At 42.6% G+C, this 19,425-nt stretch overlaps 1 protein-coding gene across 4 annotated transcripts in view; it reads right to left on the bottom strand.

The window, feature by feature from the left end:
- The window catches only part of POU2F1 (POU class 2 homeobox 1), a 180,865-nt gene that overhangs the window by 82,348 nt on the left and 79,092 nt on the right, over positions 1–19,425 (bottom strand). For 2 of the 4 annotated variants that reach the window (XM_074972221.1, XM_074972230.1), the window contains exon 2: positions 10,252–10,317. In XM_074972221.1, coding sequence (XP_074828322.1) covers positions 10,252–10,317 — 66 coding nt within the window. Of the gene's footprint in view, positions 1–10,251; positions 10,318–16,362; positions 16,448–19,425 lie in introns of those variants that run through there. The other 2 variants (XM_074972239.1, XM_074972248.1) reach the window with 2 other exon arrangements.

Genomic DNA, 19,425 nt, shown 5'->3' with positions numbered 1-19,425 from the left:
CAGGTCTTCAGCAGCACTTTGGCATCGGGACCTTCACTTGCTCCGGTCTTCGGCAGCACTGCGGTGGCGGGGGTGTGTGTCCTTCAGTGCTGCTGAAGAGCGGAGCGAGTGAAGTGCTACTGAAGACCTGGAGCACCGCCGGGTGAGTACTAGCTGATGGCACCTTTTTTTTTTTTAATCTCCACTCCCCCTGTTTTCTCCACCTGGCTACGTCACTGCTCTTGAGGTCCCTTCCAGTTCTATGATGACTGTTGGGGGAGGATACACGAATGGGACTTTTGCACACACGTTGTGATGGTCTTGCAATCAGCTGAGGGATTGTTTTATGCAGGTGGGTATGCAAAGAAGCATATTTAAACTCTGTCTGGTGAATAAACAGTTCTGAGCCACACTGGAAGGCAGCACATTCGGAGTCTTGCATGTTCTATGATGAAGGTGCTGGCTGCCATGTGCCCCAGCAGCTGAAGACACTTCTTTATCAGAGTTTGGGGACTGAGCTGAATTGTGTTGGCTATGCTAGAAGGAGCCACAAATCTGTGCAGAGGAAGGTAGGCTCTTGCTGTTACTGAATCAAGATGTGCCCCTATTTACCCTAAGTTTTGCACAGGGGTCAGAGTGGATTTTTGAAAGTTTAATTGAAAGCCAATTCGAGGAAGAAATCTGTGGCCTCAGAAGTTGCCTGAGGCGTCAGTTCCAAGGAGCGGCCTTTCAGCTGCCAATTGTCCAAAGTAAGGGAATACTATCTTTCCTGTTGAGCTGTGCTGCTACTACTGACTTGACTTCCTAAAGATCCTCAGAGCAGATGGCAGGCCAAAGGAGAGCACTTGGTATTGAAAGTGGCCCTGATCAACAGTGAAACAGATATTGTTTGTGGGATAAGAAGGATCACAATATGGAAATATGCATCTTGAAGACTGAGGGCTAAGAACCAACCCCCTTGCTCTATTATCGCTGCAAGAGTCACCATTTTGAATTTTTGTGTCTTCACATAGGTGTTGAGTAGCCTCAAATCTAGGCTGGGTCTCCTAACTCCACACTTTTTTGGTATCAGGAAATACCCTGAATAAACCCCCTGCCCTCTGTGCTGCGGGAGGACTGGTTCTATAGCTCTCATGCATAAGAGTCTATTTCTTGATGAAGCAAGGTCTTGTGAGAGAGGTCCCTAAAGAGGGACAGGGAAGGGGGATTTGTAGGTGGAAACGTAGTAAAGTAGATGGTGTATCCTGTTGAGATGATCTCCAAAACCCACTTATCTACAGTGATTGTCTCCCAAGCCCGCCAGAAGGGGTAAAGGCTATTGCCAAAGGGAAGAAGGCAGGTGGATTAGTGCAGAGGAGGATGATGGTAATTCGGGCCCTCGACTAGCCCATCAAAATTGCTGCTTGGAGGTGGAAGGGTGCAAGGCTGAGAAGTGGACGATTTCCTTCTCTGGAATCTGGGTCTCTTTTGATGCAGTTCACGTGGCTCCTGGGAGGTATGAAATTGAGCAGAGTAGGCTCTCAGAGCCATCTGGGACTTGCTGAGCTTCCTTTTGTAGGTGTGTGTATATAGATACCAATAAAATGCAAGGCAGCCCTAGAGTCCTTTAACCTTTGCAGAGATTCATCCATGTTGTCCAAAACCAACTCAGACCCATCAAAAGGAAGGTCCCCCACTGTATTCTGGACCTTTTTTTGGAAATCCGGAGAGTTGGAATGAGGAAGCCCTTCTCATAACTATTGCTGTAGTGATCGAATGGGAGGCAATATCAGCAGCATCGACACAGGCTTATAGAGATGCCCAGGCAAGTAATTGTCCCTCTGTAATAAGTGCCTGGAATTGCTCCCTGTGTTCTGCCAGTAAGTGGTCAACAAAAGAGTTCAGTCTGGTGTAGTTTACATGATAAAATTTTGCCATTAGTATGTGGTAATTGGCGATTCTAAATTGTAAGGAAGCTGAGGAATAAGATTTCCTACCCAGTAGGTCCAGACACTTGTGCTACCTTCCACATTCATTAACTGCGTTGAGTACCAAGGAGTTAGGTGAGGGATGAGAAAATAAAAATTTGGAGTCCTTTGCTGGGACATAATATTTCTTATCTGTTCTCTTGCACATAGGCAGAATAGTAGCTGGAGTGTGCCAGATGATCTTTGCTGGGTCCAGAATGGCTTTGTTTATGGGCAAAGCTATGCAGGTAAATGAGGGTGAATGGAGGATATTAAGCAGCTTATGATGAGGTTCTTTAACCTCCTCAAGGGAGATCTGTAAGGAGTCAGCAATTTTCTTGACCAGATCCTGGAACTGCTTAAAATCATCTGCCCAGGATGGCGGAGGAGGCATGACAGCTTCATCCGGAGTTGAAAATGAGATGTTGGCCACAGGAGAGACCTCCTCATCGGCTCTAGCTTCCTGCTCCTCAAAGGAGATGGTGATAGCATTTTGTGCCACAAGTAGTTATAGTTTCAGACACTTCTGGAAAGGGGCCTCCATAGGAGTGATGAGGAGAACCCTGAATTGATATTTGAGACACAGAGGCAAGGTCTTCATTGGAATCCTCTTCTTATAAATCACTCTGGAATGGTGGGGCACCTGGAGAGAAACTGAAGTGAAACCATCGGTACCGGATGAACTTCAGGAGATCGACGTTCTTAGTACTGACAGCACATCAGAGCCAAACAGCAGAGAACTAGATGTCTCAGATACAGCCAGGTCCCGGGGAAAACAGAACTCCTAGGGTACTGAGTGTGTTATCGGTTCAAGTCCTTGGTCTGCATCGAGGTGATGATGGTCGAAGGCACTGATGGTTCCGTGGGTCTCCAGCACTCTGAGGGAAGTGTGGTCGGAGCCCAAGCCAGCTTCTTTGGTACCAAGGAAGCAGAGGAAGAGCTTTCCTTGCTGCCTCCGTCTGCCAACTGTACCAATTATCTCTCCGGGCCTGAGGCTTTGCAGTCTCTCAGTCTAGCAGTACCTTGGGTACCTGAGGAACCAGCAGCCTCATCGGTACTTGATTGAAGAACAGATTGTGCCAAAGTGGCTGAAGACACTGACAACCTTGACTTTTTAGAGGTAGATTTCCCTACCTTGTGAGCCCAAGGAACAGCACTGCATGGGCGAACTGTCCTCGGTTCCTTCTCAGGCACCTCGGCCTGAGACAGAGCTCTGACAGTTGTACCCGTTGAGATTTCCTCAATGTTGTCCTCATTTCTTATTCTAGTAGTTAGAGTAATGCTACTACAAATAGTCAGTAAGTAGCAGTAATTTTAGCTTTCTAGTTTTAAAAAAATTAAAAAAAATTCTCTCAAATATAGATACTAGATAGTAGTTCTTGTTCACTGGGAGGTTCTGCCCAGTTCTCCCGGCTTCAAAAGTCTGTTGTACAGGGAGGCGATCCGGTAAGTGATAGGCACTCCCACTGCATCCGTTGCCTCAGGTAATTGCACGTTGCCAAGAAGCGTACCTTCTGTCTGGCACTGAAGTCCAGAGCCAGAAAAAACGGAGATAAAACTTCGTCTTCTCATGATGGAGAGAGCTCGCCAAGCCTGACTTCTGATCCAGGCCAAGGGACTGTACACCAGTCTCCACTATATCAGAGCCCCAAACCTCCAGGGCCTCTAAAAGGAAGACCACAAAACTCCTCTAAGAAGTCCTCCAAGGACTGTGCCCAGGGCTCACCAGGCAGGGAATCTACCTCTATAAAGTGGAGGTCATTGTGGTCTTCAGCCACTTTCGCACCATCTTCAATGCCGAACAACAGATTGATCTATTCCCTCCATCACATACATTGCTGCATTAATCAAACCACCATACAAGACATGAATGGCAGTCACTCAGATACTCCCAGAGTTAGCAGTGAAAGATTATTGGTGGATATTGAAGAGACTTATACCAGGAATATTGATAATTATACTACGCATCTGTTTAGTGGCTTTCAGTAGAAGGAAAAGTTTTACAAAAGGTGTACAAATACAATCACTCTTTTAGAGATAGGAAAAACTTAGATACAGAAAGTAGCCTACGATTACACAGCAGTTCATTTATAGAATCAGGACTTCTGATTCTCCTTCTCATGCTCTAGACACCGAATATGCTGTCTCCCCTCTACTTGCATCTCTCTTATAATACACAGATATAGTAGACTAGCATCCAGGAACACTGGAAAATTGTAGTTTCAAGAAGATTATGGATTTTGCAATTTTTCTCTTTTCTACAAATTTAAAACATTTATTCAAACATAACAAAGCTTTTACAGTACTCAACTGCAGAGTTACCATGGAAAGCCTGAATCAGAAAACAATTTCTGGCCAAATAGTGGTAGCAATTAAAAAAAAAGTGTGTTATGTTCAAAGGCCTCTGAGACAACTTAAAATATTAAAATTTTACCCCTCTGAAATAATTTCCTTCAATGAGCTATGAAGTTTAAAGACTAGGGGTCTGATGACAGTCTTTCTATTGACTTGAAGGACTTTGGATTAAGCCTTAATTTATGTTACTAACATTAAGCATGGCCGTCAAAACAACTAGTACAACAGCAACAAAATGAACTTATTTTTAATGCTCACCTGCTCTTTTCTTCAAGCCTTTCTTCAAGGACCTCTGCTAGACCTCTAAACCAGAACTTTCCTGTTTGTCAAACAGTCTAGGCTGGAATAAGCCTGGGGTCTACCCTGCCTTTTAGCCTTCATGTTTGTTCAGTTTTCCCTCTGGGAGGGAAGGGTGGTAGAGAAAATTCCCCATATCCTTACATGACCATCTAAAAACTGCCCTCAGCTGACCTTTGAAATTTCAGATCTGTTTTTAGAATTCTTACAAGTCTATAAGGCATGAGTGTTTGGCTTTAGTTTCTTAAAATACAAATCCCGCCACAATTTCTGAATGCTCTATGCATATCAGACAACACAATTTCCTGAGCATAATTTCCTTGTAGCAATTACAGCGAAGTGCCTTCACCTCCAGCCTGGACGATGGACACAGATTCCAAGGCCAGAAGGGACCAGGTGTGATCATCTAGTCAGACCTCCTGTTATAACACAGGCCATAGAACTTCCCGAAAATAAATTCTATAGCATATTTTTTAGAAAAACAACCAATCTCACTGACTCCTCTGTTCCAAAACTTCATAAATATAACTTATTAAAAGTGTGTTATAAAATGACCAGACCTCAGTCTTCTATTTGGAAATCCAGCAGAGTCATCCCACTTTGCTGCCTGGCTATGCTTTATGTGAGGTGTTGCATAAATGATTAAGCTTACTTGATAATGTAGCAAGATTAACAGATTTGTCAATGTGTATATATATAAAATATCTTTGTTTAGAATGTATAATCCTGGTTAAAGATGAACTACAGATTATTCAAATTGTATGCAAGTTCTATTTTTCTTTGGGAACAGACTGGTCTACATGTGCTCAACAAAAAGTCCATAGTCACCCTCCCTACCTTATGACAGCAGCGAGCAGTCACTTTGAGGGCAACCTGGTTCAGTCCCACTAGAAACAGTGGGGGACTGCAGCCATCTTTGCAGATGGTAGATAGAGGCTCCCCCAGTAAAGGATGTAAGGCATCCCCAAATGTTTCAGTTCTTTCTACTAAACCGCACAATCCTATGAGAGTAGAGCTCCAAGGAAGAGGAGAAGGTGGTTAGGTAAGTGTGAATATATACAGGAAACATTCCTGACAAACCACTATTTGTAATTAAACAAACCATTTTTTCCTCCTTCAAGGTATCATCTTGCATATTCCCTCTTGTGAGGTTCTACCTGGCAATATATTCCCAGAAAGGTGGGATGAGGCATTCTAATGAACTGTCCCCTCCCAAAGAAAGCATCAAATCAAGATTCCATGTTAGGAGAGAACTGCTGTGTAAATGTGTATACAGGACTCCAGGTAGCAACCCTACAGATTTCTAAGATGAAATCATTATGGAGGCATCCCATTAATGCTGCCTGAAGCTCTGGTAGAGTGAGTGCCAAGACTCTTAGGTACTGACTCCCTAGCTAATATATAACGTCTCAATGCATGGCTTACTCCATTTAGATAGGTACAGAGCAGAAATGGCATTTCCTTGATAGCAATCCTCAGAAGGCTACAGAAAGTCTTACTAACTTTCTAAATGCCTTAGTCCTATTCAAATAAAAACTGGAAGAACTCTTTAAAACTAGGGTATGGACTTTTGTTTCTCCTACCCTTAGAACACAGTTTTGGTTTTGGGAAGAACACTAGGACCTTACTTGACTCTACTACTGAATTTCCAATTTGCCACAGAAACAGAGAGGGTGGGGTGGCGTAGAGGGTCGAGGTGGGGGGGGGGGGGAGTGGGGCCTTGCCTTAGATTTTAAATCCAGTTTGTAGAGTACACAGGACCTTGCTCCTAAGGTGCTAGAAGTGGGGCTCTGCTCCTGTGAACCTCAAGAAGTTCATGAGAGAGCTGGTGAGATGAGACTGCAGCTGGCATGGATTTTGAAGATCAAGAGACTAGAAGGGGCATGAAGGGATCAGAGAGTCCCAACTCCTACTGTGCTTAGGAGCTAAACATGGAAAACTCATGCTGCTTGAAGACAGCAGACATGGAGCCCAATTCTTCTGAACAATAGCAGTTACTATCCTCTCTCTCCAACCACACGTCCTATGGTGTGAGGGGGTCAAACTCTCAATGACTCCATGCCATCTTGGTCAGTGTGTGAGAAAAGTGGCAGTGGACATGGGGCTGGGGAAAATGCCACATAAATCCAGGGTGCCCTAGGTCTAATGTGCTTGACTGCACATGTCTACACTGCAAAAAAACCCAAATCAAAAAACAAAACCACCAGGATTGGTCATAGGAAATAGCTTTGGAATGAGTGATCAGGAGTTGATTCAATTTAAATTAAATGGAAGGATAATCAAAACCAAGTTATCAACTGTGATTTTTTATTTCAAAAGAGCAGACGTTGGGAAATTAAGGGCATTAGTTAAAACAGTAAATTGTACTGAAGACCTCAGGTAAATTTTATGCCATACTCTCACTCTTTATAGGACAAAAAGAGGCTCCCAATTTACCATTAGGTGCCTGGATAGAGGTTTGGAGAGATGTCCAGAGGCTTGCTATTCTTTCTACCCTTCAGTGCCTCCAGGGGACATCCAGTTGGCCTTCCTGGCCAAGACTGGGGTTAAGAAGCGGGAGTTGAGAAGAAGTTTGCAGAGTTTTGTTTAAAGTAGGGAGGAGTCCTAGTCAGAGGGCAAGCGACCATCACAAGTTCCATGACTTCAGCAGCAACTAGCTCCTTTTGTGCCTGAGAAACTTGTATGAGATCCCTACTAAAAGTTACAGTCCCATTCGGGCACATTGCTGACACTAACCTGCATGAGATCCCCAAAAGGTGTAATCTATTTTATACATTCTGTTGAGACTATAGTCTCTGCAGGGGATCTGACTTAAGTTCCAAAGGTTTAAAGTATCATGAACTGTAATTTGTCTAATTTCTAACTACAATATTTCTCTAACTTCAATGAACCTTCGCTACTAGTCTCATAGAACTTGCAAGGTATGTTAACTTTACCAACCATGATTGCATTTTTTCTGAAGTTACAATCTCTGCCAAATGTAAATTCCATACACCTTAGCTATTTCTGTCATAAAATTTACAAGCTCCATCAGTTCATAGAATTTTGATACACAGATGATTCAAAGAGAGAAAAAAAGCAATGATTCATTGTGGTTAAGAGATCTGCTGGCGGTGTATACATGAGAGACTCATGTGAGTTACAAGCGTCACTGGGAAACCAGCAGAGTTTGTAACTTCTTTTAGCCCTGAAAGTGACACAAATAAAATTCTCGGAGATTAACATCTGCCAGCTGCCTGTAAGGTGTTTGAACCTAGAAGGAATGGTTCATAAATGTTACTTATTACTAGCTTCACTGGTTTGTGAGCATAAAAACAATGAGACCTAATACAATAAATACAGAGAGCCCTCCAAAATTCTGAGTTCTGTCATCTTGCCTACTGAGTTTATAAATTATGAGCCTAAAACGGACAGCCCAGGGAATATTTTAATTTATTAGAGATTATACTTATAAAGATCCAAACACATGCCACTGCAAAATCTAAAAGTTCAGCCTCATACAATACGGTGATTCCCACCATTAGGGAACATAAATGAGGAAGTCACAGAAATTATAGCCCAATGTTGTTGCAAAGACATCCATAACATCTCCATAAATCAGCAGGTTACTTTAGGATCTAACCGCTCCAAAGCTGATCACCTATTTACCTCCACCTGTTCTACAACTGAGCTAGGGTGTTGCTGAAACAGCTATATATGAGAGGAAGACCAGCCCATGTATGAACCATGTCATCCTCTTTGGCTGCATACTTTAGTCAAAAAGTGGTATGATAATTGTTTATAGCATAAAGTCACATTGAATACACTGCCAGATGGCAGTGCATTCCCTTCAGTGTATCTTATCCACCACACTTCTGTGTTCTGTTCCTACTCTGAGGCTGTGCTATAGGCAGGAAGCTGCTGTGCCTAAAGTAGAAACCAAATTTTCCTCAGGGCTTTCACACACCTCCAGCTTCAGTGCTTCTGGAGGAAAAAGGACGAGTTAGAATCACTGTCCTCCTGAGAAAGCCTACACAGTTCCAAAGTAGGGCCACTTGAGAGGATATGAAAGGAATTAGAACTTTTAAACCACACGGGAGAGTCTTTTAAATTCATAATGGATTATTTTTATGTACAGAAAAACAAAACTCTTAAGACTCAGGGCTAGTCTACACTGGCAATGTTAAAGTGCAGTCGCGGCAGCGCTTTAACATGGCTTGTGCAGTCACGGTAGAGCACTGGGAGAGATTTTCCCAGCGCTCCAAAAAAACACCTCCATGAGGGGCACGACTCCCAGCGCTGGTGCACTGTTTACACTGCTGCTTTACAGTGCTGAAACTTGCTGCGCTCAGGGGAGTGTTTTTTCATATCCCTGAGCGAGAAAGTTGCAGCGCTGTAAATTGGCAGTGTGGACAAGCCCTCACTCTTGGCATTGCCACTACTGTAGACGTTACAAAAACTGAAGAGGCAGTAGCAGGGAACAGATGTGAATGAGCTGAAAAAATTTGACTGGCTCCACCTATTGACAGGAAAACATCCATCAACCTTGGATTAGTACAAGGAACACTCAATTGTCCTTAGATGTATTGTTATTAAAGCCCTGCACAAAGAACATGGAGCGAATCAACAACATAAAATGCTGCAAATTGCCAGGTTCATTACAGTTCCTAGAGTTAAAATAAAGGAAGAATATTCTTATTATTGTTACTGAGGAAAGTGAAGTGAAAGAATTATTGTTCATCCCATACAGTGAACCCAGACTTCTCATTGCTTTTAGAGAAATGACTTCTTACAATTAAAATTTCCTCTAACTCATAACCTGGACTTGTCTGCAGAGAGAGGCTAACTCTGAGTTATTTCATCCTATTTACTTTTTCATTAGAGTTCTCATTTCTACTCCTTGTTTCCAAAAAGAATTAGTATATTAAATGGCATCTAGAAAGGAACTAGTATTACAAAATAGTATTTTTTAAAATCTAACTAAAGGTATAAACATGAATTATGTTTTTAATACAATTTTAAAATAATACATAATGAAATCTTTACTCTCCATCACCTACAGTTCTTTAGGGAACTCTTATATAAAAGTGTCCTAGGATTGTGGTATTAGGGAAACAGAGAAGAACCTAATAGGTGTCAAAGTCTACATCAGCTCTCATCAGCAACCCCAGCTCTCTATAGAGGTGACATGTTGCAAGAATGGGAAAAAATTTATTATTGTGCGTGAGGAGACAAAGATTTGCATAAATGAACAGTTAAATATACTGTAGTTAATATATTAAATGGCAAGCAGTAGTTCCTAAGGATATGACTACACTGCAATGAGACACCCGTGGCTGGTCCATGCCGCAGACTTGGGCTAAAGGGCTGTTTAACTGTGGTGTAGATGTGTGGGCTTGGGCTGCCACCCGAACTCTGGAACCCTCCCACCTCACAGGGTCCCAGAGCTCAGTCCGCAGCCCAAACCCATACATCTACACCACAGTTAAACAGCCCTTCAGCCTGAGCTCCGTGAGCCTGAGTCAGCTGGCACAGGCCAGCCGCAGGTGTCTAATTGCAGTGTAGACACACCCGAAGACTAAAAAAACCGTAAGAAATGTACACAAAACAGCCCACGTATTTATACACAAATAAAGGAGATTCTCCCTTTTAAAGCCATTCAATTCTCCCAGAAGGCTAAATGTTCATTTCTTACCTGTGTTCCCATCCCCACTCTCCATTGGTGGTTTACTGGTTTCTGACGGATTGTTCATTCTTGAGTCTGCATTAAAAGAGAGGTAAAGAGATATAAAGTAATAAAAGTGGAAAATACTGATGTTGTCTTTTCTAACAAACTATGTATAAAATATTACAAGCCTGAATGGCATATATCTCACATACAATGATGATGATCAAGGATGGGAGAACAGAAATGTAGGGCTGGAAGGAATTTCAAGTACTTATCTAGTCTATGTCCCTGAGCTGGGGCAGAACCCAAAGGATGCAATGGTGAGTCTTCCCATCATGGACTGGGCCATTGTTTTAAAGGATAAACCTCAGCAGCCACACACACAAAACAAGACAATGTTGAGAGAATAACAGAAAGGATTCAACAGGGCAAAGGTGCCCAATACTGTGAAAATTACAGAAGCAAAGGTCTGGTGAAAAAAGCAGCAATTTATAGATTCAAAAATGCTGGCTTATGCTATGTCTAAATATATTTTGTTTTTCATAAATAAGGAAATTCAGACATCACAAGGAGAAATATCATTTATCTAGTCCTGCATTTTTACTTGACAGGAATGTCATCAGTGTTAAATTATTTTTTATGGTCTCTTTCCAGTCTCCCTGTGGCTCAATCTCCAAGTGTGTTCTCCTAATTTTCAAATTTATCAGTTTAATATGGCTAGGCTTGGCAGAATTTGATTTTTAATTTTGTTTTATAAGTTTGACAAATAACATAGGTTTATTATAAAGCTTTTTTATTTTTATTAATTTAAATTTTCACAGTTTCAGATATTATGGGGGAGCTTTCAGAAGGGGTCAGACAATTATTTAATGACAGTAGATATTGAGACTGAAAAAGTTAAAGCTTTATAACTATTTAAGCACAATTTGTGAACATCACATCAAAACATAAAAAGTAAATATCCTTAAAATCAAGCTCAAGTAAGTTCTCAAGCAGCATTTTTCTTACCTTGCCTATCTATAAATTTCAACTACTATCAATGGAAATATTTTTTCATCAGTTTGTGTGTATGGTGAAATTTACATTTACTGATATTTATCAATAAAAATCTGATCCTGCCAAGCTTAAATATAGTGAACACAGAGAGCCTTCCCGGGTGGCAGGGAGAGAACACAGTTTCGAGTATCTAACAGCTGTTGTCAGCACAGTATCAACTCTAACTCAGGCCTTCTCATGTCTTGCTGGTAACCGCAGCATCTCACATTACCATAGACACAAGACAAGACAGACTATGTCAAGGGGTTAAACAGAATAATTTGTACAGAGAAAAACAGACAAATCCTCAAACATCTTCCATCCTCAATTAGCTCAGCATAAAACTTTTGATGCAGGGTGTTCTTTTGATGGGTGTTAAGAGGGTTGCTCCTGTAATTGGTTTTCATTAAAGCAGCAGTTCCAAAACTCTGATCCAATGATCAATGGTCTGCAGAGGGCTGACCACTGTCATTACCTGCTCTAGCTTGTTCCAGTTGCTTCTACAGGCATCCAGGATCTTTGTTGCCTAGTGGACTGAAAAAGCAGCTGGAAACAATGAAAAGAAGCCAGCCTGTCTCTCCTCATATCAGCTACTAAATAGCAGAGGAAACTGGAGCCACCCTCAAATACCACAACCACCATTGGTACTGAAAATGACAACCAGCAAAAGAAAGGAAAGGCATGCCAAGAGGCGCAAGAGAAAGAATGATCAGAGCCGGACAGCATGTCCAGCTAAGTGGGGAAGAAGGGAACCAGCCACAGGAAAGCTTGTGTGGGAAGAAAGGAAAACAAGCAGACCAGGCAGCAGAGAAGCATATGCAGGGATGGAGGGGAAGAGATAGGAAGGAAGAAGTCAGGTGAAGACCAAAAAAGAGTGAGTGAGTAGTTTGTTTAAGTCAAAAGTCATGAACTCAGTTAAAAATACATCAATAACTTTCCTGATGTAACTTTTCCATGTAAATAACAGATGTAGTTCATTTAGGTATGGCTTGAAAAATCCAGTCACCTATAACAATTAGGAACCTTTCCCAAGTGAGGAGCACCAGTTTTTAAGAATCTCAATGTTGGTTGGTTGGTTTGTTTGTTGGGGGCAGAAGGGAAGAGAATATTCTAGCCTGTATGGTTGAGATTAAACCTTTCAAATGTGAGCCAACTGTAATGGATACGCTGATGTCTGCCTGAGCTGGCCGACACATCCACGGCCAATGTCACTGAAGTGCGTGGGAGGTGGCACTGCTTCTTAGAGAATCCAGGAGAGGCCTGGCTGCCACTGTCAAAGAGTAGGGACCTTGAGTAGGTGAGATTGTGTCTTACACCATCCCCCATCTCTTGAAACAGGAATATGTCAGTCCCACTTTTGCCGTAATGGGCATGAGGAGAGAAAATACTCCAGCAGAGGGCTATTTAGTCAACTATCCCAGTAGAAGGGTCTATGGCAGGGGTGGACAAACTACAGCCCGCAGGCTGGATCTAACCCACCAGCTGTTTTAAGCCGGCCCTCGAGCTCCTGCTGGGGAGCGGGGTCTGGGGCTTGCCCTGTTCTGGCACTCCAGACGGGGAGCAGGGTCGGGGGCCGCTCCACGCAGCTCTCGGAAGTCACAGCATGGCCCCCCTCCAGCGCTCCAGTCAGGGAGCAGGGTCAGGGGCTGCTCCACATGGCTCCCAGAAGTAGCAGCATGGCCCCTCTCTGGCTCCTACATGCTCCAGTGGCCCCTCCAATGGCCCACTCCAGTGCTCCAATGGAGAAGGGACATGCCAGTGCTTCCGGGAGCCGCTTGAGGTAAGCGCCGCCCAGAGCCTGCACTCCTGAGCCTCTCCCCACACCCCAGTTCTGATCCCCCTCCCTCCCTCCGAACCCCTCGATCCCAGCCTGGAGCACGCTCCTGCACCCCAAACCCCTCATCCCCAGCCCCACCCCAGAGCCTGGACCCCTTCCTGTACCCCAAGCCCCTGCCCCAGCCCTGATTCCCCTCCTGCCTGCCGAACCCCTCAGTCCCAGCCAGAGCACCCTCCTATACCCCAAACTCCTCACCCCACCCCCAACAGTCCACTCCCCAGCCCGGAGCCCCCTCCTGCACCCTGAACTCCTCATTTCTGGCCCACAGCCCAAACGAGAGCCCTCAACCCATCCTGCACCCCAACCCCAATTCTGTGAGCATTCATGACCCACCATACAATTTCTATTCCCAGATGTAGCCCTCAGGCCGAAAAGTTTGCCCACCACTGATCTATGGGATGTGATTGGAGGGTTCCTTCAAGCCCCTTCCCATCCATACAGCCATCAACTTGGTGAAGTACTGTCAACAAGATCTCCATCCCAATAAAACAGCCCTCAGCTAGGTGGCCAGGAGAGGGTCTACTGCCACTGGTCTTTAAATTGGCTGGGGCCTGGCTCCTCAAGGCTGTAACTCCCCAGGGAGAACTAGTGTCAGTTTCTGGAAGAGGGAAACCTCTGTTCACTGACACCATAGCAAAGAGCTGTTTGTATGCTCCCCGTCCCACCCACCTCTCGCAGATGGGTCTGTGTGTAGGACCAGCATACATGGATTTACTTGGATGGGGCACCACCCAGCACTAAATTTGTTGAGGGAAAGCATTGGAAGTGGCAACTGGCATTAATTGCAAGCTCTGATTTTAGCCAGCAAGAGACTGGAGACTTGATCCACGTAATGATGAATGCATGACCTGTAGATGATGAAGCAAGAAGACTTGGGATACCAGTGTATGTCAGCCTAGTGGCAGCCTTGGGCTAGTAGGTTTTGGGTAAGTTTTTCAAGCCCTGAATACAGGGGATGTTATGAGTTCATGAATGGGAAAGAAGTTGGTCAGCATGATCACAAGTGGAAGGGGCAGAGGCCATAAGATCATTTCTCTGTTAAGCTGTGGTCCACACTTTGAAAAAGGATTGAGCCTCTGCATGAAGAAAACAGCACTGTGCTTCCCACAGGGCTTCATTACAGAGACTAAAGCACTGGGGCCCTGATCCCGATTGGGGCCTCTAATGGCACATTATTATGAATAAATTGTTATTATTGAAGCTATTGAAGAAAATAAATTGGGTACAGAGCACTGCAAAATATAGTGGACATTCTCCCTCTCTTTTGACAAAAGGCTCATGCAACAAACCTTTGAAAATATTTTGCTCCACACCCTACTGGATGATCAGTAGTTTGTCTTTAATGAAGCTGCAAATACCATTCCACAGGGCAACAAGAATAGCTTTTGCCAGACTGCACTGGGAAATCAAGGCTTCAGAAAGAGGTTTTTAGTTGTTGTTTAGTGTTAGATGTACATGGGGAATTTAGGCAGGTAGTAAAATGTGCTTGCAGTAAGAATATTTTACTATTAAGATTCACCTCTGGCAGCAACATATTTGCAATGTTCTGTCTTCCATCAAATCCCAAACACCATCACAAGTAAAGAGATAAACCCGCTGTAGAAACTTCCTGTCAGAACTGCTTTGAACCCAAGGAAGGATAAACCTTCATTACTACTTCACCAGCTTGATGTGTATGTGGAAGGTGATGTTCTATGTTTATTTTGCACAGAAAGGGTCAAGCACTCTATCGTGTTTCCATTGCAAATAGCGTCACATACATCTGAAGCACAATACTGTTATGAACAAAATCTGTAGGGCACAAAACAAAATTTTGAACAAAACCTGTAGGGCACTTATCTGTAGGGCACAAAGACCTACAATAATGTAACTGATTTGTTTTGTAGATACTCAAAATAATTTTCTTTTGCAATTAAAAAAATAAGGGTGTTAACGTCTTCTTTCCCTCCAACACCTTTTCCCCCTTTAGACTTTTCTCGAGTTTTAAATAAAGGCTGGGCTGCAAATTTCTGTCAATACCACCTAAAAACAAACCTCAAGCACAGAAGGAAGGATCGAAAGCAGCAGGTGCATGACTGAAATCAAACTCAGAGGAGCTTTTAAATTCATTCTTGTTACTCTGATAGCAGAATTTGAGTGTGACACACAGCACTACTGTGCCAGGCTTTCACTGCCCCTCTGATATTTCAAAAGGTATTCAGAAAAAACTAAAAAGCAGAGAATGGACAAGACTGGAGTGATGGCTAAATTGCAAATTAAGCTATGTGTACATGTAAAATCATCTTAATATAGAATTTTACACACTGTTTCCCCTCACCCATTCAAGGGAAACCGCCCCAATACTCCATCAGAACCAGCATAAATAATTCCCTGGGAAACACAGCTCACAGGGATTCCTCAATGCCAGCAAAACACCAAATGGGTCACTTGCAAGTTTAAGTCAAAGATTCATATGTAATTGCTGCATATCTGAAAATATGCATGTTCAGATGTCTGCTTAAAAACAAACATCAGACTAACGATGGTCCAGTTATATCTTTTATTATAGAAACAAAAAGGAAATACTCTTAGGCGCCACGTGTGGAATTCAGAGCTCTGAAAGCACCACATTACCTACTGCAAAACCAATAAACAATTATTACAAATAACTTTTAAAATATAGAAAAGGAAAGAAATATGAGCACAGGACTGACAGGACTAATGGAAATACGTTATCCCAGTACCTTAAGCATAGCCTGCACCAGCATCAATGGCAACTGTGACCTCTACCCTATTTTCCATTACACAAGAAGAAACCTTGCTATTATGTCAGAAAAACATATATACACACACAACCTATACGTTATGTGAAGAGTTGATATGAGTAAGTGGTTTGAAATTGGAATTGTTGTTTTGTTTTTAAAAATATTAAAAAAACAAACAAACAAAAAAGAGTATATGGATCTGCAATTCAAGCCTTAAGTCTTAATGTCTGTCAGAAGTCAAATGCTTCTCAGAATAAAATCCCCAAACCAAAAACTGTAACTTTAACTGTATTAAAACTTTAACTGTATTAAATATCACCCAAACCGAAGAGCAGAATTCTCCTGAACCAGGAAAAAACTGGAATAGCAGGGTGGCACTTGCTGTTGATTCACTGGCGAGCGTCACCTTTAAAATGCCTTCTGCAGACCCTGCATATGAGATTAAGCCGCCATGCATAGTCAATCTCTCACCCTCTATTTCCATATTAAACGCTTATAAGAAAGAGCAGAGCTGGTACCCACCTAGAACGTAGTCACTGCAGTCCAGCATTGCTGTGAAATCCTCTACAGGCTCAGATAGTCCAAGGAAAGAAATAAAGAGGGGGAAGACTATTTCTAACAAATTTATGCTACTGCTCTCAACAGAACAAGAAAGGGAGTAGGGGTGAGGGGGAGAAATACAACTTCAGTTACACCATAGCAATCTTCAACTGAACAGGGAAACTTCAGTTGCTCTGTGGAGTTTTAGTCTCTCCTACTAGCTGTGTCTGACATTGTCAAGGCGACTGAAGCGTGAAAAGTTCCCCTTTTTGTAATAAAACAGAAACAAAGATTGCAGCTGGCAGTTTCCATAATGAAGCTTAATCAGTATGCGCCTGATTAGGGCCTTATGCAAATCTCCCCTCGTTAGCACAGCAGCCAGCACTTTGAAGTCCATGAACAATTCATTTGCAGAGTACACTGAAAGCGTTCCCTGCATAATTTAAATCATGGTATAAATATTTATCAGCTCATTTGCATATTAATTGGCAGTGCATGAAGGGAAAAATTATCTCCCAAGTGCCAGCATAATAATTAGGGAACAAAATGAAATTTCTTCCAATAGCTTGGCTTCTCAGACCTAACTCAAGCACAGTACTCATGGAGCAGGGAGGGAGGGAGGGAGAGAGTTCTGTTAAAATGCCACTGAAATGACACATACAAATTAGAAACAACTCTACAGACTTTAGCACCTTTAATCTTATTCCTGCTGGCAACAATAACTTCAGTAATAAAGGGGATTTGGAAAAAGCTTTCTATACCATCCAAATAGTCCAAGAAAACAATTAGCAAGGTAGGAGCTGAACACAGATGTCAACCTGGTGTTTTCCAAATGTTAATACAAACTGTCACGAGACGGTCCCACTCAAAAACAGAAGGCAACATTAGGGGCAGAGAATCAGCACACTTCTTTTTAAATGGTCAAAAAAGCCTGGTGATTCATTATCTGCTAATTGCTTTGCAACGCTAGATTAACAGTGTATATGTCCAGTATTGTGTAACACTTGACACCCATTAATCTATCCCATGTGATGTTGCAAATAATTTTTAAACTTTCAAATTATTTCCAAATAAAAACTACTAATCCCTTCTACAAGTGTAACCTCAGAGCTAAATAAAGCTTACTCTGGAGCTCGGATTCCAGGAGGGGGATACTTGAGATAAGGGTTGTGGTCCTTGGACTACCAATGATTGGCAGAATCTTGCCCAGCAGTCTGCGGAATTAAACATTTTGAGACCCAGCAAAGAGGCAGTGGAGATTGGGAGTGGTTGTGGTCCATGAAAAGGATATTTCTTACAAAGTGGTCCACAGAATGAACATACCAGAGAACCACAATTTTACACCAGCTCTATTAAATAAAATCTCTGATATAACATACAAAATCCCATTTCCAAGACAGCAAGAACAAGATATGTTTCCATGGTTCAAGGGATAAATGCATAATCTGGATGTGAAAACTCAGCAGCCCATTTTCTATTCAGGAATAAATGAAGCTATGGCCAATACTGGATGAATGCAGTCGTGGCCACCTTAAGGTACAAATGTATATGAATTTGCAGAGGGAAAGGTACTTCTTTAACTAGTTGCTCTTCTCTCTCCTTTATGAAGTGGAATTCAAATCCCACCCCTTCACACCAAAGAGAAAAGAAAAAAAAGATTTCCAATGCCCGTATTATTGACTCAAATTTATTTTCACTCTGGACCTCTCCTTCTGTTCATTCTCACATCTCTGCCTACCTCTCATGGTATGCCCACACCTCAGAATCATAACAGACAGCATCCACACTACAAAGTAACAGTTGAGTGCTAAATGAGTTGCTATAACAGTGGTGCTCTACTTGTTCCTATATAGCACTAAGACTTCTGGGGGGAAAATCCCATGGTTCAGAGAGTTTCAATAAATGGCACTATTCTATGAATGTTTTTGCCATATATTGTGGGAGAACTCTCCATCTGGGGATCCTGGGCAGAAATGGCATGACACCAGCAACTCATTAAAGCAAGCCATTCCTGGTGCCTACTAGCCTCTGGCCAGCTGACAGCACAGTGAGATGCCCTCTTTGGGACCATTCTCAAAGAACGGAGCTCCGTATCAGAGACAGATGAGTTCAAGTGCTGATACTGGAAGCTGCATGTGAAAAGGGGAATGAATGCTAAGACTCCAGGTCAGTAAACAGGGAATAAGTAGACGACAAGAAAAGACCAAGGGGTTGGGTACCTGTCATATTGTGGGACGGCACTGGAAGACTAGTGCCTCTCAGTTGTTGTGTCACAGGCTAGCTGTGTCCATGCTACAGATATGACACGTTGGCAGTTGACAAGGGAGGGTCACTCAAGGTCTGCCCTATATTCCCAGTTGTGCTAGCCAACTTGCATTACTACCACCACACACAAAGGGTTTGTGTGTAGGTTCAAGGGGTCAAGATAACAATACTTGAGCTGTAACCTTGTGTTAACTTACTTGTTAAAACAAGCCCTCATTTATCTCCTCCTCAAACCAAACATGTCAAAAACAGAACTCATCTTTCCTTCTAAATTGTCTCCACTAAACCTCTCCATTCTCCAGTGATAATTTTGTTACTGTGAAAGTAACCTTCCCTTTCACACAAGAACGGTATCTTAATTCAAAATAGCCAGAACCAGTTACCTTTATGACACATTACTAAAATCTTCTGTTTACTAAGATTTTGGGAGAGGACTGAAAGCCTGAGTGCGATGAGATTTGGGGTGGGGTACTGTGTTATGGGCCAGTTAAGATCATTTAATTTTGTATTTGGGTTGCGCCATACTGTGGTTATTCCTGCATGGATTGCCATTCTAAAAACTCTCCTGGTGTCCTGAGCTGTGAATAGACCTTTTTTTTTTTCTTTTCTTTTTTTTTTTGGTATTTAGATCTAAATAAAATAACCCTTGCAAAATCCTGTCACTCTTTCCTCTAAGGGTTTGTCTACATCAAGAGAAAAGGTACACCACTTTTCCTAGCGTAGACATACCTTAAATCATTTCCAATATGTAATCGCTGCAAAGACTGGTTCTCTCTCAAC

This window comes from Natator depressus, chromosome 1, assembly GCF_965152275.1.
Source record: "Natator depressus isolate rNatDep1 chromosome 1, rNatDep2.hap1, whole genome shotgun sequence".
Taxonomy (NCBI): Eukaryota; Metazoa; Chordata; order Testudines; family Cheloniidae; genus Natator; species Natator depressus.
This window is presented reverse-complemented; position numbering and strand designations above follow the sequence as displayed.